Here is a 26,937-nt window from a genome sequence, read left to right on the forward strand (position 1 = left end):
ATGGCTTTGGAAGCTGTTGAGTGAATAGAAGCAACAGACAGTGATTTTCATTGAAATAACAGGTTCTGGTTTGTTTCGCACTGCCAGATTAATCAGTGATCTTAACACTGTTATATTTAAAGACTCGGACTCTGTTTGTGGAGGGGTTGTACTATTCACACTGGTGATGCGGCGCTTTATCATCCAAATATGAGCAGATATCAGCCATGTTGATTGAAATCACCTAATAAGATGGTAGTTATCGAGTGTGTGGCATCAGTTTTGCTCTAGTTTATCAATCAAGAGCTTAAAGACTTTAAAACGGGTTAATTTGTTTTTTCTTTTTGTTTTTTTAAATGAAGATTTATTTTATTTCCCTGGTGCAAAGGGGAATAATAAATAACAAGGGGAAACAATATTGCCGTCAACTAAATTCTTACTCAGAATTTGTCCAGAATTTCATTACATTTTTTTCCCTCCCTCTAATAAACGTTATGCGATAAGCAATAACATTCGCAATAATCAGCTGCCTCTCCAGGGAGTCTCGCCTTCTTGGACTGCAGCTGCTAATGCTCGTTCTGCTGTGCAGCCTCGGTCGGTGAGCTTGGCATAGCGGCGCACGGAGCAGACCTCCACCTGCTGCAGGTTCTGGTTAAAGTGGCCCCAAAAGAACAAGGACTGGCGTCACCAGCTGCAGTCCAAGCTGGTGGAGTTTGAGTTTGTTTGACTGTCGGCAGGTGTTGGATGTTTAGCAGAGACTGAGCTTTCAAAATAAGAGCGAGAGGGTTTAGTAGGTGGCAGGGCTGGATGACCAAAATCTCATACCCTGATTGTGCTAAAAGTAACAGTATAGTACATTTTCTGTCAAATAATATAATGACTACATACAAAGGACTTGTTCTACATTTAAAATTTTGCATTTTAAAGTGGAAAACAATCCATCCAAATGATGAAATAAACACTGGTGTACACAGTTTTGCAACACTGAAATAAACAGATGTTTCTATGTCGTCATCATCGTGTCCACAGCATAGTGGTTAAACGTTTACCTTACATCCAAAAGATCCACGGTTGGAGACACAGACCTTGCCCGGTGAACTCTTACTGCTGAGCTCGGATAAATGAAAGTATCCATCTACATGCCGAAAGTACCCTTTTCATCCAGTGTACATCACCTTAATCCTCAGAAGGATTAAAAATTATTATCTAACGATTTCTATCGGTCTATAAAGCGAGGCAGGTTTAGGACGAGGGCGTTAAACATAAAGCTCAGGGGAGCGGGACCAGAATCGGACCGCCAAAGACTCCAGTCCGGCTCACTGGTTGACTTTGGGAAGTGTGAAGGAGGGCATCAATTTTGGACTTTTAACTGTATTTTGTTGCTTTTTTCTACTGATAAGGACCTCCTCCATCACCATTCATACTAGACCAAAGTTAATAAGTTGTAAACAATTAAAAGTAAGAAAGTTCCTGTTTTCTGCCATAGAGATGTGTTATTTTGCACTTCTTTTTATGTTAAAATAACTTCTTTACACCAGCCCGGCCCACTGAAGCTCAGAGTGGGCGGTACGTTTCCCACAATGTAAAATGAGTTTGACATCCCTGATTTAAGGGAACTGTTGCAGTTGATATGTGAGCATATATATCTCACAGCTGCCTGTTCTCAAGCGTATCAGTTTTACATTTGGCATTTTAAAGGAACTCGTCACAAAAGCATTTTAAAAAGCCCCCACCCTCACCTCCCTCCAATTTGCTGTCAGCTGAGCTGTGATAACAACCGCTCTGCCGCCGCCCCTCCCTCCACACCCCCGAGCTGCTCATTGTCAGCACATTTCATTATTTTCCTCTCCCCGCTGCTTTGGGTGCGTACACCACCAGCCAGCTGTCTGCCATAGGGAAAAACATTTCATCACATCGAACCCAAAAACGGCTCGCTGCAGATCACGAGGACGAGTATTCGTTATGCTGTCAGTCAAGCGATAGAAGGCATTTTCACAGCTAATTAAGTGATGCGTTCACACGAACAGGCTTATTTTTTACCCTCTGACCATTTCGTCGTCATCAACTCGACACTGAAATGTGCACCAGCGGAGCTCTCGACTTCATCTGATTACAAGCCTGTGTAGTAAATGTCTTCCGATGAGAGCGGAATAACAATTCCCCTCCCCCTGTTTGATCTGTCATTAGCCAGCCTTGCTTACTACGATGATCATCAGCTCTCATTTGTTGTGGTGAAACTTGGGTTGGCATAAGCTCCTGTGTTGTCTTTATTGGTTTTTTATGCAGTGCGTTTTTCTGATACGGAGTGGAAATTTTCCCCTCTAGCTTCTGATTATAGCTACGTAGGAGAACGCACGAGTGTGGAAATTTACTGTGATTGCTCACACGTGTATGAACACGACCTCACTGTAGTCTCATTATATCATATTGATCTTTTGATAGGAAGAATAGCCACAGGGAACGTTATAGTTATCCATGCACCGGTCTGTCATGCCGCACAGGCATTGATTGGATAGCGTGCATGTGTATTCATGTGCAGGCTTCATCCCCCCCTGTCCATGCTTTATGTTTTATTAAGATTTCAGAAGTTTTCATCTTGCACTCTTCATGCAAAATTGATATAGGGCTGTTGCTAGGACTACAGTTGCGTATGTGTGTGAGCGTCCAGCATTCAGTGTGTGCATCAAGGATTTTTCTCTCGCTTTGTGTAATAGAAACCAGAAGTAGGACATGTTCCTCCCTTTTTGTGGTCAGTTCATACACAAAGAAAGCAAAGCTCAGAGAGCCGGTCGCAATCTCTCTTTTTTCCGTTCGATTGTTGATAAATGGCACAGTTCAGCACAAGCATAAAATGCTACCCAAACGTCCCTGGCCGACTATCGCTCCATTCAGCAGAGTACAAATCGGTACAATAGCGAACGCGGCAGCATCAGTATTTTTCCCTGGCAAGAGCCGCTGTGCTTTTTTACCCAAGGACAACAGTGCATCTCTGCATTGTTTGGCCTACACAAAGCCTATCCAAGCGATCGCTCCGACTCCATCCATCTCTGGCCATGTGTGTGGGGGTGTTTTGTGCGGAGGTGGAAACACAGGCAACACAGGGAGACTTTTCCTCGGCGTATCACTGAAATTGATATCATGCTGGGGATTTGAAATTCACTTAAGTCTAACATCAAGGAGGCAAAGAAACGTTGCGGCGGGCTGTTAAAGGTTTAGTTCTGAGTTTTGAAGTCTCAAAGACAACATTTTGGTTTGGGGAGGATCTCTTTGGTAGATGGGAGGAGTGTGCTTAAATTAGCAGCATCTCAATGTTATTAATCGCGAAGCTTCTGCTGAAGGTCACATAGAGATGTGACCTTCAGCAGAAGCTCCGCGATCTCCACGTTGTCTCTACAACAGCAGAGTTGTAGAGACAACTCTGCCGTAATTGGGGGGGGGAAGAGGACTAGATGTTAGTGATGTCTTTTCTGTGAGTAAATAAAAATCGTACTTTTCAGCAACGAAAAACGGCAGAAGGTGAAAGATTAGAAGCATTTACCACTCAAGTGTCCACCTGAACTCCCTCCTTTAAACCCTCGTTCTTTGCTTTTCGCTCCACTAGACCACCATGGTGTCACTCGAAGGCTTGACGAAAGTGGTGGACCCCTCTCAGCTGACAGCAGACTTTGACGGCAGCCTGGACTACAACCACGAAGAGTGGATAGAGGTACGATCAGCTTAGTCGTCCTGTCACTTCAGACTGTCTGTGCCAAGATCCCCCAAATCCCCAGTGATGTCCAAATCGGATGATTAAGACACAAGTGGACACAGGATTATTCTTCTTTCTGATCTGATTGTTTCCTTCTTAAGACAGTCAACCAAACTACCCATAAGTGGGTCACCATAACTCAGTGTTTTTTTTGTTTGCTGGTGTTTCCGTCCAGGTGCGTGTAGCATTTGAGGATTTCTCTGGCCATGCCACCCAGATGCTGGCTCGACTAGAAGAGATGCAGGAAACCGTGTCAAGGAAAGACTTTCCCCAAGACCTGGAAGGAGCCAGACGGATGATAGAAGAGCACGCCACACTGAAGAAGAAAGTCATTAAAGCTCCTATAGAGGAACTGGACACTGAAGGGCAAAGGTAAAAAAACAAAACAGTGGTTCTGCATCTTTCTATATATCATATATAATGTATCAGAAATGCCTGTTTTTAAGTCTTAGTTCTGGTTGTGTATGTGAATCCAGATCATTTGTATGAAAGATGGACAGGGCAACAGGTTGGAGCGTGATCAAGAGTTTGGGCAGTGCTCTCTTTTTCCCCTTTTTTTCTCCTTTTTGGGGTTATCAGTTAACAATGGAGGCTAGCTTGACTGAAGCAGTAGCAAAAAGTCTTTGATGTTAATGCAAACATCAAATCTGTTTCCAGATTGCTCCAGCGCATTCAGAGCAGCGAGTCTTTCTCCAATCGCAATGGCAGCAGCGGCGGCAGCAGCAGTAGCGGCAGTGGAGTGTGCAACGCGGACACCCAAGGCCTGGTGCCGCGCATCACCCAGCTGCTGGACAAGCTGCACTCCACCCGGCAGCACCTCCACCAGGCGTGGCACGTCCGCAAGCTCCAACTGGATCAGTGTTTCCAGCTGCGCCTGTTCGAGCAGGATGCAGAGAAGGTCTGTGGATGGTTCTCTGTGAGCTGTGATGTGTTACACCCCGGCCTAGGCAACCGGCGTGCAACTCAGGAAAAATAGAAAAAAGGGAAAAAGGGCCCCCAAGCTCACTGCTCTTAAGGAGGGCGATCTCATAAAAAAGACTAATACGGGCTTCCACAAAAATAATCCCAAAACGAAAGTATCAACAACTATTTTCTTTAAAGCAAAATATGATATTTATTTACATCACACCACAAGGCGCCAAACTATTTACAACGGGGGGGAAGATCGCGACCATGACATACTGAAACACAGGGTTTAAATACCTAGAGGGAGCAATCAGGAAATGGACAACAAGAGGGAAACACAGCTGGGGCAACGCTTACACTGACGAGACAGGGACACGTAAATTGAACACACTAAGATAACACAGACCTTCAAAGTAAAACGGGAAACACATAACAGTCACGCCAAAATAAAACGCCTAAAACAATACACTGCCAACGCCAAACCGTAACATACCCCCCCACCCAAAAAAAACAAACATTTAAAACATACAACCCCAACGAAAAATGTTTGTTCCATGTCCAGCCCATACGGCACCGGCCGCCGTCCCCGAGGGCGACGCTGATGGCTGGACGGGTCCTCCAGTGGAAACGGAAAACTGGAGCGGGCCCTCGGATCCCCCAGGGAAGACAGACGAAAGGCTGGAGCGGTCCCTCGGACCCTCCAGCGAAGACAAACGAGCAGCTCACTAGCTGCAAAAACAGACATGCAGCTCACCAGCTGCAAACACGGACACGCAGCCCACCAGCCGCAGAAGGCTGGAGCGGTCCCTCGGATCCTCCAGCGAAGACAAACGAAGGCTAGAGCGGTTTCCCCGGGCCCTCCAGCGAAGGCGGATGAAGGCTGGAGCGGTCCCTCGGACCCTCCAGCAGACGACGAAGGCTGGGGCGGTCCTTCGGATCCTCCAGCGAAGGCGGATGAAGGCTGGAGTGGTCCCTTGGACCCTCCAGCAGACGACGAAGGCCGGGGCGGTCCCACGGACCCCCCAGCGAAGGCGGATGAAGGCTGGAGCGGTCCCACAGACCCTCCAGCGACGACAAAGGCTGGGGCGGTCCCACGGACCCCCCAGCGAAGGCGGATGAAGGCTGGAGCGGACCCTCGGACCCTCCAGCGAAGGCGGATGAAGGCCGGAGCGGTCTTCGGACCCTCCAGCGAAGACAGATGGAGGCTGAAGCGGACGAGCCCCCATATGTTACACCCCGGCCTAGGCAACCGGCGTGCAACTCAGGAAAAATAGAAATAAGGGAAAAAGGGCCCCCAAGCTCACTGCTCTTAAGGAGGGCGAACTCATAAAAAAGACTAATACGGGCTTCCACAAAAATAATCCCAAAACGAAAGTATCGACAACTATTTTCTTTAAAGCAAAATACGATATTTACTTACATCACAACACAAGGCGCCAAACTATTTACAACGGGGGGGGGGGGAAGATCGCGACTATGACATACTGAAACACAGGGTTTAAATACCTAGAGGGAGCAATCAGGAAATGGACAACAAGAGGGAAACACAGCTGGGGCAACGCTTACACTGACGAGACAGGGACACGTAAATTGAACACACTAAGATAACACAGACCTTCAAAGTAAAACGGGAAACACATAACAGTCACGCCAAAATAAAACGCCTAAAACAATACACTGCCAACGCCGAACCGTAACAGATGTAGTGATAATCTATAACCAGAGCTGGTGATCACTGCAGGGCACACAAATGCCAATATACATATTTTAAAAAAATGCAATTACACACACTGAGAAGCATCGACTGATGCTGTTTGCGAAGACCTCGTGTACTGTAATCGAGCCCTCGGGATCTTAAACACTAAACAGGTTTGCCCTCCTCCACCGTGAGAGGCGGGAAGATGGAGGCTAGCTCACGCAGGTGCACCGCCACCTACTCTGGCTGCCACACAGACGGCTTGGGCGATGACAGCTGCGTCACAAAATAAGAAGAGACAGGGAGAGAAATGCACAGATCCGTGTTGGAGTGAGTAGAATAAAATAGCAGGTTGCAGCAACACAGAGCGAGCTGCAGTCTTGGATACACTGCAGTAGTAGGAGCTTGTTGCTAGGACACCATAGGCCACAAGTTGTTCTCTAAGAGAGCCAGAGAGGATGCTCTTAATAGAGGCAGTCCATTTCTCTGTATGCTGGCCTGGATAGATGTTCGAACACTGCAGCAGTGAGCAAACACGCTCAGGTTTGCCCACACGGCTCAGTCCCAGCTGTTTGTGCCTGTTCTTGCAACAATCTGCAGGAGTTAGTAATGAACCCAACCCTTGTGTGTCTGTGCTTTCATTTTTTTATTGATATTTTTTCTCTGTGTGTGTATTTGTCGTCATGCCTCAGATGTTCGACTGGATCATGCACAACAAGGGTTTGTTCCTGGCAGGCTACACAGAGATCGGCAACAACCACCCCCATGCTGTGGAGCTGCAAACCCAGCACAGCCACTTCGCCATGAACTGCATGGTGAGACACACACTGATTCGCAGCAGGAGATAATGCTTTTCTTCCCACTTGGACTCAAGTCGGTGCCCTACACTGTATAATAATATAGTTATTGCACTTAGTGTCAAGCTCTACTGCTGGGTTTGAGTGTTTGTTTAGAGCAGCCTGCGCTTCCGTGTACTTGCACATTTTCTCCATGTTAGGAGCAACACAACCAGGTATTAAGTAATCCTATTCTCTATCCACAGTCCGCCTTACATAACCATTATGAAACTGCTGAGACGAGGAATCAATCCAGCCGCTGAGGGTTTCTGCTCACGGATGAGAAAGAAACAGTAGCAGACCAATAGTGTCTTTTACTTAAGCTCCTCAGTTTGCCATTTTCTCTGGCCTATTCACTTATTAAACGATGATGTATTAACCGTGTTTTCACGTCTAAGGCACTTTTTTTGTCTTTTTTTGCATATGGAAAAAAATACTTTTTTTAAACAAAAAAACTATTTATTGGTATTTCAGAAATAAAAACACAAAAATATGTGCTTCATTTTCTAGGTAATGTGCAGCCGTGTGACCTAATACCGATGTTATAATGTAAATTGAGTAATCGTGGAAGCTTTACCTTAAAAATATACCTGAGTACCTGAAGTAAACATGCTCAATGTGCAGAATGACCCATTCTCACAATAATATACTGCTTTAAACCTTCTTTTGGTTCCTCCTCTCAGTTCCTCTCTCGTCTGCACGTACCTGTGGCCTCGGATGTTAGACCAAGTTTTTGCTTCTTTATGAATTAGTGATTGAAAATATTCTGCCATTTCGCGCCTTTCTTCCTCATCGTCCTGTACAGAATGTGTACGTCAACATCAACCGGATCATGTCCGTGGGGAACCGGCTGCTGGAGTCGGGTCACTACGCTTCCCAGCAGATCAAGCAGATCTCAAGTCAGTTGGAGCAGGAGTGGAAGGCATTCGCCGCCGCATTGGATGAACGTAGCACGCTGTTAGAGATGTCAGCCGGTTTCCATCAGAAATGTGACCAGGTGAGTGTGACGGTTTGATAAATGGCAAGAAATGTTCATGGACTGAATCTGTTAGAATTTATCGTTTGAGCCTTTAATGTTGTGATTTGAAAAATGCTGGACTCATGCTTTAATTGTTTTCTTTATAAATGAATGGAAATGTCAAAAAAGAATAGATCCTGTACCCTCACTTTAGTAATTAAGCTCAACCCTATCAATTTTTAGCTCTTATGATAAGTAGCTTGTTTCTCAAAAGTCTTAACTAGTCCTTGAACACTGGTTCAGTGGGAACCAATTGGTAAACCTCGTGCTGATGTGCTGTTCAGGTAGCCGAGGTGTTGACCTTTTGTAATGAATGCAAATGAATACACACGTGCACACTTTTTGGATTGTAAAGTACCCATTTGGCTTAATTGAATAAACTGTAGCACATACATTTCATTTACATATATTTGCATGAATAAATTCTGAATGTAAGTTGTGTGTGTGTGTGTGTGTGTGTCTGCTGGTATTTTTGCCCGTGCTCATTAGTCTGGCCACTATGGAATGATTCATGGCCTTAAAAAGTACACAAGCAGAATAACAGCCAGGGAACATGGGCGGTGCGACTTTTCCGACCTGGAATGCTGCCGTCATCAGACCAGCCTTTCATGTTTGTAAGATGAAATAGAAAAGGGCATTTTGTTCCCAGAGGTTTTTCCACTCCACACATACATGAAGAGAACAAAGACTTAAAACAAGCTTCTCTTCTGTATGTGATTCCAATTATGATGTGAGAGGTGTTTAAAAGGCAAATCATTAAGATGGAGATATTTCTCAGAGGTCAGTCTTAATGATTGTTATGTTTTCCCCCATCACTCCTACAGGGGGGTACAGGAAGCTTCTAGGAAGTCACCACAGGCCAATGAACAGCAGGTTCAGCTATAGATAATTCTTCTAATAGATCTCATGGGCAAAAGATGATTTCTGCAGGTTTACACCCAGGCGATGTCTTTCTATGCTCTGCTGTTTCTGACCCCTGGGAAGAGCGCACAGATGTATAAACCACCAGTGTGTCATGTGAACTATGCTTCTCCTCTCGCTGCAGTACATGAGTAATGTGGACTCCTGGTGTAAGGCATGTGGCGAGGTGGACTTGCCTTCTGAGTTACAAGACCTCGAAGATGCCATCCACCATCACCAAGGCCTGTACGAGCACATCACAGCTGCTTACTCGGAGGCAAGTTCACACACACGATGGAGTTAGTCTGCTGTCCAGAGGGCAGGATTAGCTTTAGTGGCATTTATCTTTCCGATTCACATAGAGTTCAAAACATTTTCTAACCTCAGGTGAGTCAAGATGGCAAAGCTCTGCTGGACAAGCTGCAGCGACCTTTGACCCCAGGCAGTGCCGATTCACTGACGGCAACGGCAAACTACTCTAAGGCGGTGCACCACGTCCTGGACATCATCCACGAGGTGCTGCATCACCAGAGACAGCTGGAAAACATCTGGCAGCACCGTAAAGTGCGTCTGCACCAGCGCCTGCAGCTCTGCGTGTTTCAGCAGGACGTCCAGCAGGTACGCACACGTTTCCAGTTTACTGCGTGTATTTTTGTTTATACCTTCATGCATGCGCGCATTTGTTCGAGCACACTGCAATTCCAAGGACCGAGCTTAATTGCCAGGGTTAGACATTAATTTGAAAATAGCAGGCTAGGCTTATGGCTAGATGAATACTACACTTAATAGAGGGTTTGATTGCAACCGCAGGCATGTTTCCTATCGACATGTCCTTGAGTTATTTGCTGGAACGATGCACGTTCAGTCCTCACATGTCGCTGTGGATAGGAGCACTGGATGAAGGCCTGAAATAAAAAGGCTTTCTGCAGAATAAAAGCTTGCATACTGTAATCAAATGGTCCCAACATGACAATACCGCTGCACACTGTCCAAAAATCATAGGCATTCCTCAGTGTGTTGACATGGCAACTATTGCTATGGCAACTGAATTGGGTCATATGGCCATGCAGATGCTGTTCATCCTAAGAAGGACAAAGTGCACAGAGGGGAGTGTGCAAAGAAAGACTCCGTGCTGTGGCTCCTGTTAACTGCGCTCATGGTTATTTCTGCCATTCCTTTGCTCTCATGTACAGTTTTCATCGTTGACACTTGTGGCAGTAATACCAAGTCAGAGCGCCCCCTTGTGGTGTTATACGTTTCACAGTGGGTAATGTGGTCTTTGCACAGGTTTTGGACTGGATAGAAAACCATGGCGAGGCCTTCCTCAGCAAACACACAGGGGTGGGAAAGTCTCTCCACCGAGCCAGAGCTCTCCAGAAACGCCATGAAGACTTTGAGGAAGTGGCACAGGTAGCTTGATTCCTGGCCTTTTGTCAGGTTTAAACCAGTGCACCAGTCACTGCATTGCTGGTGTTTGTATTGTTTCTGTGTGCTGTTTTTCTTCTTCTTTTGCTACTGTAATGTCTTCTACTGTGTTGTGTCTCCATGTTATTATATTAATTTACAATCTTTGGGCATTTCACTATTAGTGAAAGACACTCTGACTCATTGGGGGAAAAATGAAAAAAAGTAAAGGTGCAGTGAGGGTTAGCAAATCTCGGCTATGCTAAAGCTTATTAGCTTTAATTTGTTAATGTAAAATATTAGCTATTCAAGCTAGCAGAGATACTTTAGTTTTTGTTTATAAAGACTTAGTTTCTAGGTTTTATTGTTTGACATTGTTGGTTTTATTAGTTTCAGTGTTAGCTTAACTCTATTTTCTAAATAGTTTTTATGAACAGTATTTGTCCCAAGTAAAAGTTAACGCATTCCCAGCATTTTGTGAAGGTATTTGGCCAAGGTCAGGTTCTTGCCTTGATTTTAGTTGATTAAAATAATTTTACAAACTAGATAAGCTCTTAGTAGGTTTTTAACAATTTCACCCAAAGTAATGTGTAGACACCTGCTGCACACACAGACTTGCATCTGCATGTGCAGCTGTTTGCAGTAAAAATGTCTTTTAATGCCAGCTTACCCCGTGACTCTTCAGTTTGGGTTATACTGCCATATATGGTTGAGATGTTGTATTAACTGTACTGTTTTTTTATTTTTTTATCTGTTTATATAAACACTAAGAAGTGGTGTGCACCTGCTACATTTGTGTGTTCCTACTCTTTGCTTGCATATATTTATCTAACACCTTCAGTTACTGCATACTATGTTTATACAGCAAGCATGTAAAATGTAAAATATTACTTGCATATACTTAAAAATACTATGTTTTGCATTTGTTACAGCTGTAATCCTTTTATATTTCCACACTAGTAGTGTAGAATACTCCGACAGCCTCATTAACTTTAACCAAAAAATATCAACAACTTGTTGACGTCCCACCGTAACACAGCCATTTGTTTCCGTTTGCTTCTGCACCTTTCTTTGTATATCCCCTTCACCCGCTGTCTGTATGTTTCCTTTCACTACCTATTTCTGTGAAGCTCTGCTGTCACTGATTTAATCAGTATACACGTCTTCATATCCTGTTTTTTATTTTTGTCTCTGCCTGTACGATCTCTCTCTCTCTGTCTCTCTCTCTCTCTCTCTGTCTCTGCCCATCTTCGAACTGCATTGCGCTTGTTTTACACTGCCTTCTTCAGCTAATCCGTCTCCCCCTTTACCTCCGGCCTCGGTGTAGAATACGTACACCAATGCAGACAAGCTGCTGGAGGCGGCTGAGCAGCTGGCCCAGACAGGAGAGTGCGACCCAGAGGAGATCTACCAGGCCGCCCACCAGCTCGAAGACAGGATCCAAGACTTTGTTCGCCGCGTGGAGCAGCGCAAAGTCCTGCTGGACATGTCTGTCGCCTTCCACACGCACGTCAAAGAGGTGGGCAGGAGGGATGACATAATGTTGAAGTGGATGGTGGGCTGCGTGTGTGTGTGGTTGAGAGCTTTCACAGGGCTCTCTGAGCAAGAGGGAAATAATTACCAGGTGAAATGTTTATATTTTGTGTTTAATGGACTTAGTCAGAGAGCAATTAACGTTGTTCAAACTGGTGAGAGGACTCGGTCAGTAACTATACTGTCCTCCCTTTAGGTTCTGATAATCGCCGTTTGCAATACAGAAAAAGGTGATAAATGTATGCCGGATCCTGTCCTGTGGTCAGGGTGAGAACACGAGTGTTAACCAAAAAGAGGTGTCACACAGGCTCATGTATATGCAGTGTATGAGACTTACCAGAAACCCAGTGGATAAACCATTAGACTAGTTTACCTGCAATCAAACTGAATAAGATTTCTAAAAAATCTGACCCTTCTTCTAGTTGTGGACATGGCTGGAGGAGCTCCAGAAGGAGCTGCTGGACGACGTTTATGCCGAGTCTGTGGAGGCCGTCCAGGATCTGATCAAGCGCTTCGGCCAACAGCAGCAGACCACGCTGCAGGTCACCGTCAACGTCATCAAGGAGGGAGAGGACCTCATCCAGCAGCTCAGGTAGTGCAAATGAGATTGTATTTCGAGTATGGACTCTCAAAACAAAGATGTTCTGATGCAAAAGTAATGCAATCCAACCGATCCTTAAAATCCGTTCAGCTACTAGTAACAGATAATGGTGCACATGTTCTGCCCACGTATATGCAGGGATATTAAAACGTGTCAAGACAAGGAGGGAAGAAAAAACTCATGTCTCCTTATGTAATAGTACTCTTCCCGTGTTTCTCTCAGTTGTAGTTTTGGCAGGTTAATTTAACCGGGGATGAGTTTGGAATTCAAATTTGTGGCGAAAGCGCAAAATATTCAATATGTGTCATTCTGAAGACGTTAATGGCAGTGCGTGAAAAGCAACAAAGCTGAGAGGCAAGGAGGAGGTGTTGGAGAAGAGGATTCAGTTGACCCTCATTATCCAGCTTTATTTTTATGCAGAGGACGTTCCAGCCCCCCCCCCCCCCAGTTTTTTCCTCTTTCTTTCTCTCTTTGCTCGCTCTCCACGGTGTATTGGCTCCACGGTGAAGTCTTACATAACACTGCTTTTAAAAATGCGTGTCCAATGGTGTGACACTCTCCCCAGGAGGCAACTGTAACTCCACACACCTTCTGCTAACGAGTGTGCGCAGGACTAGGAGTGCACCCGCTGCACAGATTAACCAATGCGATCGGCCAATCAGAACACACCTGACCTCCGATTCTTTGCTTGCTCATATTTAGCCTCCCCAAAACTGTCGTTTGCATGTTTGTGCACCATACGTGTATCTGTGAGACTGATGAGTCAGAATCTGTATGAGCTGCTTCATTTTCTCTCTCTCTTCTTAAACAAAAATATATGCATCTTTGCAGACCCCGTTGCCCACGCGACATGTGTGCTTCGGAGTGATTTAGGCCGTTTTAATTTTTTATAAATTTGAATGATTGGCATCTGGTTGAGAGTGAGAGCTGTGAAAGGCTGGGACTGGGTCCACAGTTGCCACTAATTTGTATTTATTAATTAATTCATTCACCTCTTGTAATAAATACTTATTCATTATTATTTTTTCTAGCTCTAAAATCCCTGAAAATATGCAATAGTCCTTCTCTTTAAAAAGAGATTAGGAGGTTCTGTAATTTTGTGGAACCAGCTCCCAGTTTGGGATCGGGACACAGATGCTGTCTGTGCTTTTCAGGTGACACTAACCCCCCCAAGTTACACTGTAATAGTTCTAGGCTGCTGGGGGCTTCCCATGATCCAGTTTCACTCTCAATGTGTTCAGACACCTCTAATCTCTCTTTTGTCCCATCTCCCTCCCCCCACTCTCAACCAGTCACGGCTCTGATTGTGGTCATGGTTCTGCCGGATTTTTCTTCCTGTTAAACGGGAGTTTTTCCTTTCCACTGTTGCCAAGTGCTTGCTCACAGAGGGTCGTCTGATTTGTTTATTCAATTTAATATTCACATTAACACTTCTGTGCAGGTTTAATGTTTTGTCTTACTTTATGAAGATCCCAGCTTGATGGCTTAAATGCACGACTTCAGTTTTCCTTTGTGGTGAAACAGTAAAATATATGTTGCTATTTTGGCTCCAGTGCTGTGTTATGGACTAGAAATCTTTCTCATTAAGTAATGAAATCCATTTAAGACTGCTGACAGGCTGCAGGATTTCAAACACTCAATATATTGTCACAAAAATGAAGGACAGAGGGAGTCTGTCACGATGCTGGGTGCTCCTATTAAACATGCCCACAGTTTTAATATGTGCATTGAATATGTAATTCCTCAAATACAGCGTCTCAGTTTCTTCTGCTCTGTGTGGTGTAAGTGAGCGGACATCCCAAATATTGTCCCCTTACAAACATAACTGGCACAGAAGTCTCACTCGGGAGTCATTCAACCCTCCTGTTTAAGAGGGACAGCCAATCAGAAGAAGGAAAACATAAAGGGGCAGCTGCTTGTGATTTGGCTGAACCAAATCCTGATATAAGACAGTATATCGGCACAATGGCTCTCCCTGTTGTGCTGCGGTGTCCCTTTAAAGCTGCTCTGCGTCCCTTGTTTTTATGGTCAGCACTTCATCACATGGTTTAATAGCCGTTTGTGCATTTGTGTTGCAGGGACTCCGCCATCTCCAGCAACAAGACGCCCCACAACAGCTCCATCAACCACATCGAGAGCGTCCTCCAGCAGCTGGATGAAGCCCAGGCACAGATGGAGGAGCTCTTCCAGGAGAGGAAGATCAAACTGGAGCTCTTCCTGCAGCTCCGCATCTTTGAGAGGGATGCCATTGATGTGAGTCCTCATAGGTGGATTTGTTTCCACAGGAAGCTGTTTATACGAAAGAAACTCTCAGTTCAGCCTCACTCACTGCACTGTTAGCTGTAAATGGTTCAGCTACAACTGATCAGTGTCACTTCTCTCTCATCAGACATTTGAATACCTCCCCTGTACCCTTAATTACAAATTATTGACTATTCTAATGATCGTTAGAATAGTTTGTGTATTTTTTCCAAGGTTAGACTACCTTTGCTAACTGCTGATGCAAACCCAGTCATTTTATTTGAGAAGCAAGGTCTGAAATGTGACACAAACTGCTCCGTTCATAAAAGAGCGTCAGTGCTTACTCCTAGTAGGCTTTCAAGAGGTAAACATTAAAAGAAAGGGGAGGAAATTAGGACATCAAACACTGTCAAGACGGGTGGAGGAGAATTGAACTGTTCTCAGTGACAGCCCAGTTATCTGCCATTATAAGAATGTTTAAACAGTCTTAAGCAAACTGTAGAGACCTGATGTCCACAAAGAAGGAATGCAGAAGCACTAGAAACCGTTTTTGTAGCTAAGCAACAATAATCCCTCGATAGCTCTGAAGATGAGGTCACAGGTGCTCCAAGTACAAATACGGTTGCGTGTGGACACAGAATCGAACAGCCTGTGCTTCTGTATAATGTATAAGTGAAAATGTGCTGTTCACACGTTTAAATGCAAAAGTATTTTTCATTTAGAATTAATGATATTGGAAGAATAATGCGTGTAATTTGTATGAAAAACATCTACCCACGCAGCATTGTGCCTTAGTGCAGCAATCTCACAGACTCGTGACTCACTAAAGCTACTCTATACTACGCTTCCTTTAAATTCAATCTCTTCCCTCCTCAGATCATCTCTGACCTGGAGTCGTGGAACGAGGAGCTGACAGGTCAGATGAATGACTTTGACACGGAGGACCTGACGCTGGCCGAGCAGAGGCTCCAGCACCACGCTGACAAGGCCTTGACCATGAACAACCTCACCTTCGATGTGATCCACCAGGGCCAGGAGCTGCTGCAGTATGTCAACGAAGTCCAGGCCTCCGGTGAGTCCGCTCCTCAGACTCCATTATTTTTTAGACATTTTCTTATTACCAGTTCTTCATCTGCCCTTAAGTGCTGTAAAGTAAAACTGTGGAGGTGTTTGACTGTCGCCCGGTGGCCTCCCTCAGACCTCGGTCATCTTCCATCTGAGGGTGTAGTCAGGATGTAGCTCATGTTGGCTGCTGCTGCACAGATTTCTGTGTTGGCTACGTTAGTTTTAATATTGATGCTGTGTAGGTGTCGCGGGTCAGATTCAGTCAGCGTTTGTGATGAGAGGCACCCACTCACTAACCATAATAACTCACCTGTGATCTCACATGCTAATAGGTGCTCTGTAAAACGGCACAAGGAATGGTTGCGCCATGCCACGTGTATTAAACATGAGTTTGAATTGATGCACACGTGACTGATAATTAAGACTGTCGGGAAAGTTATTTGACTTGCTCCTCCACACCAAGTCTTATACGGTTACGCGTCTTCCATCCAGGTGTGGAGCTGCTGTGCGATCGGGATGTGGACATGGCCACGCGGGTTCAGGACTTGCTGGAGTTTCTTCATGAAAAGCAGCAAGAGCTCGATTTAGCAGCTGAGCAGCACCGCAGACACCTGGAGCAGTGTGTCCAGCTGAGACACCTGCAGGCAGAAGTCAAGCAGGTAAAATGCCTGGTCACATACCTGCAGCAAGGCACCATCTGCAGGTTAAACAGGTTCAAACGCCAGAATACCAAGAAATCTGCAAGTTCTGTGAGGAAAAAGCTCTCTCTGTCTCTCTTACAGGTTCTGGGTTGGATTCGTAATGGCGAGTCGATGCTAAACGCTGGTCTGATAACAGCCAGCTCCCTGCAGGAAGCTGAGCAGCTGCAGAGGGAACACGAACAATTTCAGCATGCTATTGAGGTAACAGAGTTTGTGTTATCCCATCAGCCCGTTTGAAGCTGGATTTCTCCTCTTCTTTGACTAACTGTAATCCTGATCTTTCCCCTTTCTGCAGAAAACACACCAGAGTGCCCTGCAGGTTCAGCAGAAAGCGGAGGCTCTGCTTCAGGCCAACCACTACGACATGGACCTGATCAGAGACTGTGCCGAGAGCGTGGCTTCACACTGGCAACAGCTCATGCTGAAGATGGAGGACCGACTCAAGCTTGTCAATGCCTCTGTCGCCTTCTACAAGACCTCTGAACAGGTATGAGAGAAGAGTTAACTTTACCGTCTCCTCGACAGTCCACACAAACACAACTGACTGCACGTTTCTCTCAACAGGTGTGCAGCGTGTTGGAGAGCTTGGAGCAAGAGTACAAGAGAGAGGAGGACTGGTGTGGAGGAGCCGACAAACTGGGACCCAACTGTGAAACAGACCACGTCACCCCCATGATCAGCAAGCACCTGGAGCAGAAGGAGGCCTTCCTAAAAGTAACACACACACTCCCACACACACAGAGAATGAGTCAGAATCAGAGCGGAGCAAAGCTTTAACTCACACTTCTGATCTTACTGTGCGTGTTTTACGTTTTAATTAGGCGTGCACGCTGGCAAGGAGAAATGCGGATGTCTTCCTCAAGTACATGCACAGGAACAGTGTTAACATGCCCGGGATGCTGAGTCACGTCAAAGCACCAGAACAGCAGGTCAAAAGTGAGTATAAGAAGACACGTTAAACATCATCCAGACTTTCTAATCAACAGCCTCGTTAGCCCTCGTTTTGATAAAGTCCAGCAAAAGTTTGTTTTACCTTTCATTTGAATTCACATTGACACATATTTAATAGCGCTGCGTAAGACATGAGATGCACACCAACTGTGCGCTCACTTCTTGCATTGACACTAAAAGAAAATGAATGTTTCCCCTGCAGTTGAAGTGGAGGCACTAAAACACCATAAACAGACAAATTTGAACTAACCGAGATTTAAACTGTGTGCTCGTTTGAGCCGTTGATGCATCGTGGGAGGTTGCTGCAGAGACGTTGTACTTATTTGATTTGATTTGATTCCAGAGGCTGAACCTTACCTCTGCTTCTACACTGAGCACTGAGATCACTGGAGCCAGTTCACAGTTGAGCAGCTGTACTAGATTCACTTTAGGGGTAAAAGTACTAAATAAAAGCAACTAAATACAAGAACACCAGTGTGATGTTGTAGTAGGATGGCACTGTTGCAACAAGTCACAGAGCGATGTCGCCGAGCGCATAATCGTCACGAGCTCTCTGCTGACAAAAACAGTGCTGCGCAGCTCCTGTAGATGTGACGCTGTAATAGGATGGCACCGTGGTGGGAAGATTCTACAGTTTATGTTTAATGTTCGGTTCTGAAAGAGATCGACCGACGGTGCTGCCTGCACCTTTGTTGATATTGTTACATGTGAATTATTTAATGTTATAGTAACTGTGAATAATTCACTCGTGCAGTCAGTCATCTGTCTGAAGACGGACCTCCTTCAGATTTTTCCACCATTGTTTAAAAAAATAAAAATTCTGTCAGTGGCAGAAAATAATCTGTTACATGGCTGCTGGTTCAGTCTGTGTTTGTTCCTCCATATTAGAATTAAGAAAAATTCAGGATTAAGAACAGTAAACAAACAGAAACAGTTTAATTCACTCTAGAAACGAACTGAAACTAAACCGAATTGAAAAAAAAAATATTAAAAAGTATTCAAATGAAAAAACATCTAAGAAAATATAGGAACTCAAACATTATGGAGTCAAACACTCTGAAAGACTCCGATAACCGATAAATGATCAAAACCACTGGCTCCTAACGTTTGAAGTAGGAGCACAGTGTAAGTAAAAAGATTACTTACAAACATGTTTGGAACACCGCCGGTGGTGCTGGGAAAACCTGACCCTGCTAACTCAGAGCAGTGAAATGTTGCCCTGCAGCAGAGCTGTGGTGACGAACACTGAGCCAAATCATAGCGAAGGGAGTTTGAGCAAAATGGTTCTTACTACATCAAGTGAACACGTTGCACTGTGGCTGCAGGAAGGTTCTTACCTTTTGGCTTAAATCTCTTTCTCCCTGTTTTGCGTGTAGACATCCTTAATGAGCTACTGCAAAGAGAGAACCGCGTTCTCCACTTCTGGACGATGAAGAAACGCAGGCTGGATCAATGCCAGCAGTACGTGGTGTTTGAACGGAGCGCCAAACAGGTACGCAAAGTGCACGCTGCAATTTTACAGCGACACATCTACACACTCTACTTATGACAAACATCCTCTGTGTGTTTTTAAGGCTCTGGAGTGGATTCACGACACCGGGGAGTTTTACCTGTCCACACACACATCCACAGGCTCGAGTATCCATCACACGCAGGAGCTGCTGAAGGAACATGAGGAATTCCACATCACAGCCAAGGTTGGGCTCGCGAACGTGTGCACAGAAACCTTGTGTTGATCTTTGCGTGCATGTGCGTCAGGACCACATTGGCTCTGTTTCTCTCCTTCTTAGCAAACTAAGGAGCGTGTTAAGCTGCTGATCCAGCTGGCCGATGGTTTCTGCGAGAAAGGCCACAGTCATGCAGGGGAGATCAAAAAATGGGTGACAGCTGTGGACAAGCGCTATCGAGACTTTTCGCTGCGCATGGACAAGTACCGCTGCAGTCTTGAGAAAGCTCTGGGCATCTCCTCCGACTCCAACAAGGCGGTGAGTGCTCAGGTTTTTTGCTAGGCAGCTGCTCGCTCTGTACCCTGAAACCTAAACTTTCACTTTGCTTCTCTCCGTGTCAGAGCAAGGATCTCCAGTTGGACATCATCCCAGCCACGGCTCCAGGGTCAGAGGTCAAGCTGAGGGATGCTGCCGCCCATGAGCTGAATGAGGAGAAACGTAAATCTGCACGCAGAAAGGAGTATGTTACCACCTCCTGCTTTATAATATCAGAAAAACAGAAAAATTAATAGATGAAGAATAATTCTTATTTAGCAAATTGGCAAGTGCTCCAGGTTATACCTGAAGAATTGTTTAGCTAGTAGTTAAAAGCTCCTCGTGTGAACCGTCTTTGTTGTACGTCAGCAACATTTTTTCCCACTTGTTGAAAAATGTTTTATTACCGCAAAGCACTCAGAGTTAACAGACTATGAGCAGGTTACCCGCCAGTGTCCCTGTCCACAGCAGTGTCAGCACTGAACCTGGTCAATAGCTGGAAGAGGAGCTCAGTGTAAATGTATATACTAGGGCTGTCAAATGATTAAAAATTTTAATCAGATTAATCACAGCCTAAAAATTAATTAATCATGATTAATCGCAACTCGAAATATGACCAAAATGTGTGCAAACATACGGACAGATAGCGGATTTTTACACACTTGTTAGTGTTATTTAATGCTAAGACTACGCTGAGTGGCCTGCGTTCACTCAGCGTGGTCTGACGTAGGCTGGGTGTTGTGCTGGAAGCGAATTAATCACAGCCTAAAAATTGATTAATCGCAACTCGAAATATATGTGTATATGTGTATATATGTGTAAAAATCGGGACAGATAGTGGTTTTTAACACACTTGTTTGTTTTATTTATTATTAATTGTGAGTACAAGCAGTACAAGCAGAACAGGGCTTCAAATAATTGTGAGGGATTTTTACTGAATGTTTTCCACCCGTTTAAATCTAGCACATTGTTTTATCCATATACATCTTCAAGTTCACAGAACATAGGCCTAATTCAACAGGCAAAATCTCCAATCATCCTTTTGGGTAAGGTAGATTAGTGCAAAAAAATATGAACAACAGTGAAAAGTATTGTTTAAGTCACATTCAACCATAGAACAAGCTCTAAACACACGGTCCTCTGGTCTACTCATCCTTCAGCCAGTTGCTGAGACAAACCAACTTGTCCACGTTCTCTGAGTGCAGAGCAGACCTCTTCTTGTTCACAATGTGCCCTGCTACAGAGAACAGCCTCTCACAGGGCACTGTGGAGGCAGGAGTGGCCAGGTATCTGCGAGCAAGGCGGGCCAGCTGGCTGTGGGCTCCTGCATGAGCTGCCCACCACTGTAAGGGACAGTCCTCTAAGGCAGTGCAGGGCTCTGCTCTGTAGCGCTGTATGGCTCTGTCCTGCTGTACCTCCTCCTCTGACTCAGAGTCAGAGTCCATCTGCAGCAGGCTCAGCCTCTTCTTGGCTGGACCTTCTTCTGCAGTGTGTGATCTTCTAGGAGAGTCTTCATGCAGCATGCCTGCCAGTGTGGTCCACACTGCTTCTCTGTCAGTCTTGGGCACACTGCGTAGGTCTTTAAAACGTGGGTCCAGTGCAGTTGCGATCTGGAGCCATGCATAGTTGGTATGTTCCTGGCGGGAAGCAAGGTCTTCCTTAAACTTCTCTTTAAACCTCACCACATATGCAGGGTCCTCATCAGTTACTTCCATGACACGGCGCAGGTGGCAGAAGGCTGGTAGAACTACAGAGCAGGAGACGTAGGCCTCTCCTCCCAGCAGTTCAGTCACATATCTGCAGTGGACACACACACACACACACACACACACACACACACACACACACACACACACACACAGATAAGACAGCAAATTAAAAAAAGCTTTTTAATACTAGGTAATATTAATAAAATATTTGATTTCATTTATTTTTTAAATAAGACATTTTCATAATAACAAAACTGATTTAAGATGTATGTTTGATACATTTAATCTAAACCTACAATTATGGTCACAATGACAGGCTCACCTGCAGGGCTCTAGAAGTGTCTCCAGTCTCTGGAGTTTGTCCCACTCTGGAGGCGTCAGGATAAGTTTATGCTTTTGTTTATCCAGAGTCGCGGTTACTGCAGTTTGGTTGCGGATCAAGCGCTTCACCATCTCCAGCGTGGAGTTCCAGCGCGTAGGCACGTCCTGGGCCAACGGCTCCTGCTTGCGCCCCAGTGACACCTGCTCTGCGTTCAGCTCTGCTGTGTTTGCTGGGCTGTGCTTAAAATGGCCAACAATTTTGCGGCATTTGGCCAGCGCAGTGACAAAGCCACTGTCTGCGAGACTCACTGTGATGCATCTCTGTAGAATGTGCGCGGTACACGGCATGTGATTGAATGGCATGATGCGAGCCGCGGCGATCATATTGCACGCACTGTCCGTGCCTACTGTTGTCACCTTCTCCTCAATTCTCCACCTGCGAGCAACAGTCTGGAACTGCTCTGCACAAGCCTCCGCAAAGTGCCGCTCTTCCGTTTTCATTATAGTCAGCGCAAAGGATGTCAGACCCCAGGCTTCAGTGATTAAATGCGCAGTAACTCCCAGGTAATTGTCATTACTCAATGATGTCCAGTGGTCTCCTGTCAGAGCCACGCATTCTGTGTGAACTAAAGCCTCTTCTTTTTTCTTTTTCTCCGTTTCATACAGTTCGTGGATTCGAATTGTTATTGTGCTTCTCGCTGGGGGCTTGTAGGACGTGTCCTGAGATGCAACCTTTAAAACATCCGCAAAGCCCTTGTCCTCCACAATGCTTAGCGGTCTACAGTCCTTTGCTATCCATTTGGCTATATTGTCGGTCAGTTTGTCCAAAGAAGACTTACCGAGTGGCCTGCGTTCACTAAGAGTGGTCTGACGCAGGCCGGGTGAAGCTGCTGCCCCGACAAACGCGTGTTTGGCATTAAGGTGGTATTTTAAGGTCGAATTTGAACGGTGAAATTGAAACTCTTTACTACAGTGAGTGCAAATTACAACGCGTTTGTTTATTGTCCCATCTATGTTCTTCTTGTATTTAAATTCCCCATCCAGAAGGCCATCCTGTTCCTGCTTCTCCATTTTCAGTGGCGCGGTAAACAAATCAAGTGGAATTATGGGAGCGACTTATCTGCGTGTTGCGCTAAATAGTTAAATATTCTAACGTAATTAATTCCAAAATTTAATTATCGCAATTAACGCGTTAATTTCGACAGCTATAGTATATACATAATGAACCTGCTTGATTTACGCTCCTCCGTCCGGCCTCTTCTCTGCTGTGCCAGCACAAAAACTGCAGACTGAACCATCGAGCTGTGGCTCAGAACAAATGAGTGGACGGACACAGTCCAGGAAAAAGCGCCTGCATCATTTTTATATGAGCGGCACAAATCACAAGCATGATTTCCGTCATTCATGGCTTGCTTTATGACCACGTCTTATGGCCCATAAGTCATCGTTCATTAATGTAAATGGTTGAAGTCGACAGGCTGAAAGGGAGCTGCTGATTTATCACCGCGTGAACAAGGATGATATGAAAATTGCTAATTTGTGTCGCTGTGTGTTTTGTGTGTGTTCAGGTTCATCATGGCAGAGCTGATTCAGACAGAGAAAGCCTACGTGCGAGACCTGCGGGAGTGCATGGATGTAAGTTCAACTTGTCAACCCACCACTGTTAACCTGCTTAGTGCCAGAGTTGTGCAACAACTTTTCAACTAAATTTAAAAGTCTTGCAGAATCCTACTATGAAAAATAAAACCATTATTATTCTTATAGTTATGATCTCCTCTTTCCTCCATTGCAGACCTACCTGTGGGAGATGACCAGTGGAGTGGAGGAGATTCCTCCAGGGATCCTCAACAAGGAGCACATCATCTTTGGAAACATGCAAGACCTTTATGAATTCCACCATAAGTAAGAAACGTGTCCTCCTTCCACTATTTTTCATTTTTAGAGAAAGCTCTAATCTTTTCTTCTGGTATCTCATGGTTCTGTCTCTCTTTCTTTTTTTTCTTTCAATCAGCATCTTCCTCAAAGAGTTGGAGAAATATGAGCAGCTACCAGAGGATGTTGGGCATTGCTTCGTCACATGGGTATGTATTATTGTGTCTTACAGAGAAATGTATTTTGTACTGTGTACGTGTGCATTTAGATTTCTAAGTAATGCATATGAGCTTTTTTCTACTCCTGGCTCAGTATGATGTCATGTCAGGAACATAGCTCTGGCTGTTAGCACAGAAGCCCCACCCACCTGCTCTTCTAACCTTTTGTTTACAAGGAGTAGCCAATCAAAAGAAGGCTGGCTTAAAGCAAAAAGCAAAAGGCTTGTTTCAGAAAGAGAAACATAAATTAAGGTTATTTTGAACAGTGGCTCTGCAGATATATTCCCAGCAGTGTCCACAAATTTAAAAAATGGAGCTGGAAATGAGCATCAATGGTCCCTTTAATATTTCTGGAAGTAGGAAAATGGTTCATAAGCTGAGACCTGATGGGTATTAATTTTTCATTGTCATCTGTTTCTTTCTTGGTCAAGGCTGATAAGTTCCAGATGTATGTGAACTACTGTAAGAACAAGCCGGACTCCACCCAGCTCATACTGGAGCATGCTGGCAACTACTTTGATGTGAGTACCACCTTTGATCACTGAGATGAGACTGAATGTCAGTCACGTACAGTCACCTCACTGTTCTCCTCTGTTAATGGCAGGAAATTCAACAGAGGCACCGACTGGCCAACTCCATCTCATCCTATCTGATCAAGCCAGTGCAGAGAATCACCAAGTATCAGCTCCTGCTGAAGGTAAGCCACCACAGCGAAAAAAACAACAAGATGCTTGTATTGAGCATCTCCATGGTTCCTGTTGTCATGGTTTCTGTGCCCGCGTCCTGTTTAGGAGTTGTTGACGTGCTGCGAAGAAGGTAAAGGAGAGATCAAGGACGGCCTGGAGGTGATGCTCAGTGTTCCCAAGAAAGCCAACGATGCCATGCACCTCTCAATGCTGGAAGGTCAGACATTGATCACGTATTTGTACTATTAGCTATAATTTCACAGCAAACCTCTGTGTGTTTATTCTTTAATGATTTTTCATCAAGTCATCCTCTGGCCTTTTTCTCCAGGTTTTGATGAAAACATCGAGTCGCAGGGTGAGCTCATTCTCCAGGATTCATTCCAGGTCTGGGATCCAAAGACTCTGATCCGAAAGGGACGAGAGCGCCACCTCTTCCTCTTTGAGATGTCTCTTGTTTTCAGCAAGGAGGTCAAAGACTCAAATGGCCGGAGCAAATACATCTATAAGAGCAAACTCTTTGTAAGTACACGATGATGAAGTCAGGAGCATTTTTGTGATTATGGAACCCTCAGAACTTTACACAGTTACAAAAATAAAATCATTTGACAGTCGGCAAAGTAAAGTTGACGTTTTCTCATATTACTCTTCCTTGCAGACATCAGAGTTAGGGGTGACTGAACACGTTGAAGGAGACCCCTGTAAGTTTGCTCTATGGGTGGGACGCACCCCGACCTCTGACAACAAGATTGTACTCAAGGTAAAACACTCCTCCTCCTCCTCCTTGCTTCGCAGACTCCTCCTCATCTTGGGTTGGACCAATATAGCTTCCTGAAGCAAATCTGATGAGTAATTTGGTCTCAATAAAGTCCAAATACTAGCATTGAAAATACGTGAATCTTCCATGTGAGTGTGCTGAAAGCATAAATATTGGTCTAACCCAGTTTCCTCTCCACATTCAGACCTTTTCTATTCTTCTTCTTCTCTCTACTGTCCTCTCTTCTGTCCCGTTTAAATGCATGAGCAGCTTCAGGGTGGCTGAGAAGCTTTCTGTAGTCACTCTTCTGTCTCCTCCTTCCTTCTCGTCTTCCAGCCTGGTTAGATTTCTGCTTTTGTTCCATCTGTTAACAAAACACGGCACACATGTGTATATCTGGGGCTGTGTTTTCTGTGGATGTTTGTATCTCTAATTCTCTATGTGGGCCGACATGCTTCCACCAACGCTGGTGATGCTGATTCAGCCCCTGAACGCCCACAATTGCCCAGCCTGGCTCGCTGCTGCTTTATCAAAGCAGCGACTTAGCTATCCTTCTCTACCACAAAATATATATTTTAATAATGATTTACAGCCACTGTTGAAGTTTTTAATTAATTTTTCTAAATATCATATCACCCATGTAAGACTGCTTCCTGCTGAGTAGTGTCACAGATGGATTAAAACTTGTCAGCTGTTGGACCAGCATGAAGCCAGAGTCCTAGCACGTTCAGTACTGAGCATTTCAACATAAATACACACAGACTACCAGACTAACCACTGAGAAGCAGTCATGTGTTATGTGTATTGTAAATTAGGTGTGTCTTGTTACTAACCACACACACACACACACACACACACACACACACACACACACACACTATCCATTACTATTCACTAGGCATTTTATTGGCCTTCATTATACTGTCAAACCAAAATGTCAGTGTTGTGCACTTCTATCATTTCAAATCATGCTGTCAGCTTGTAAAATGTCCTGTACACCTTCTAAAAGCAAACCAGTGAAATTCCCTTTTTTATATTTTAAATTCAAAGCTAAGTCAGGGATCCAAACATGGAGCCATGGTGAGTACAAACAATCCCACAACACAGCCCTCAACCATTTTTCAAAAGTCTTAAAGTTAGCTTAGTGTAATGGGTTAAAGCAGCATATTTGAGCTTTAGCATCAAGCCGCTGTAACCTTAGCAATATCACATCTTCAGACCTGAAAGGTACAAAATAATCAATAACGGTGATTCCCAAATGAGGGTAGTAAAGTAAACCTAAACACTGACTGTTCACTGTTCATGTTTGTATGACTAATACATTAAGTAACATCCACTTTAACTCAGATTATTCAGATGGTGGGTGGTGTTGAGGAAGTGGTTCTTCATCTCTGAGAGCTGTTGCAGTGGCTGTACAAAATAAATGCAGGGAAGCCACTGTGTTAGGCATTTACAGGCAGAGAGAACCTGAGTAAAATGTATATGTGAAATAAAGGCTTTGTAACGTATTAAGAGATCAGATATGTGTGAATCAAGAATTAAAATTGAGGATTTTTTGACAAGCTTTGCCTTCTTGACAATGATTGACTGCCGATAACAGGCATCCAGCATTGAGAACAAGCAAGACTGGATCAAACACATCAGAGAGGTGATCCAAGAGCGCACCATTCACCTGAGAGGAGCACTTAAAGAACCCATTCATATTCCCAAAACAGCCACCACCAAGCACCACAAGGGACGAAGGTAAACACAGCTCTAAATGGGGATTAATCTATGAACAGGAAGTTTATCTCACTGTTTTTATACAAGAAGGGAA

General features: G+C 44.7%; 1 protein-coding gene across 15 annotated transcripts in view; it reads left to right on the forward strand.

Annotated features, from left to right (window-relative positions):
- The window catches only part of LOC120727269 (triple functional domain protein), an 81,974-nt gene that overhangs the window by 40,630 nt on the left and 14,407 nt on the right, over positions 1-26,937 (forward strand). For 10 of the 15 annotated variants that reach the window (XM_040021505.1, XM_040021506.1, XM_040021493.1 and 7 more), the window contains 31 exons: positions 3,581-3,685; positions 3,903-4,099; positions 4,385-4,625; positions 7,022-7,144; positions 7,971-8,162; positions 9,229-9,360; positions 9,471-9,701; positions 10,371-10,493; positions 11,815-12,006; positions 12,443-12,612; positions 14,700-14,874; positions 15,739-15,934; positions 16,420-16,586; positions 16,710-16,829; positions 16,924-17,115; positions 17,193-17,342; positions 17,450-17,564; positions 18,956-19,071; positions 19,154-19,276; positions 19,370-19,564; positions 19,648-19,766; positions 23,160-23,226; positions 23,384-23,493; positions 23,603-23,672; positions 24,113-24,202; positions 24,286-24,378; positions 24,473-24,584; positions 24,696-24,886; positions 25,023-25,124; positions 26,172-26,201; positions 26,722-26,864. In XM_040021505.1, coding sequence (XP_039877439.1) covers positions 3,581-3,685; positions 3,903-4,099; positions 4,385-4,625; positions 7,022-7,144; positions 7,971-8,162; positions 9,229-9,360; positions 9,471-9,701; positions 10,371-10,493; positions 11,815-12,006; positions 12,443-12,612; positions 14,700-14,874; positions 15,739-15,934; positions 16,420-16,586; positions 16,710-16,829; positions 16,924-17,115; positions 17,193-17,342; positions 17,450-17,564; positions 18,956-19,071; positions 19,154-19,276; positions 19,370-19,564; positions 19,648-19,766; positions 23,160-23,226; positions 23,384-23,493; positions 23,603-23,672; positions 24,113-24,202; positions 24,286-24,378; positions 24,473-24,584; positions 24,696-24,886; positions 25,023-25,124; positions 26,172-26,201; positions 26,722-26,864 — 4,382 coding nt within the window. The remainder of the gene's footprint in view (positions 1-3,580; positions 3,686-3,902; positions 4,100-4,384; positions 4,626-7,021; positions 7,145-7,970; positions 8,163-9,228; positions 9,361-9,470; positions 9,702-10,370; positions 10,494-11,814; positions 12,007-12,442; positions 12,613-14,699; positions 14,875-15,738; positions 15,935-16,419; positions 16,587-16,709; positions 16,830-16,923; positions 17,116-17,192; positions 17,343-17,449; positions 17,565-18,955; positions 19,072-19,153; positions 19,277-19,369; positions 19,565-19,647; positions 19,767-23,159; positions 23,227-23,383; positions 23,494-23,602; positions 23,673-24,112; positions 24,203-24,285; positions 24,379-24,472; positions 24,585-24,695; positions 24,887-25,022; positions 25,125-26,171; positions 26,202-26,721; positions 26,865-26,937) is intronic. The other 5 variants (XM_040021496.1, XM_040021500.1, XM_040021509.1 and 2 more) reach the window with 1 other exon arrangement.

This window comes from Simochromis diagramma, unplaced genomic scaffold (assembly GCF_900408965.1).
Source record: "Simochromis diagramma unplaced genomic scaffold, fSimDia1.1 OVJJ01000753.1, whole genome shotgun sequence".
Taxonomy (NCBI): Eukaryota; Metazoa; Chordata; class Actinopteri; order Cichliformes; family Cichlidae; genus Simochromis; species Simochromis diagramma.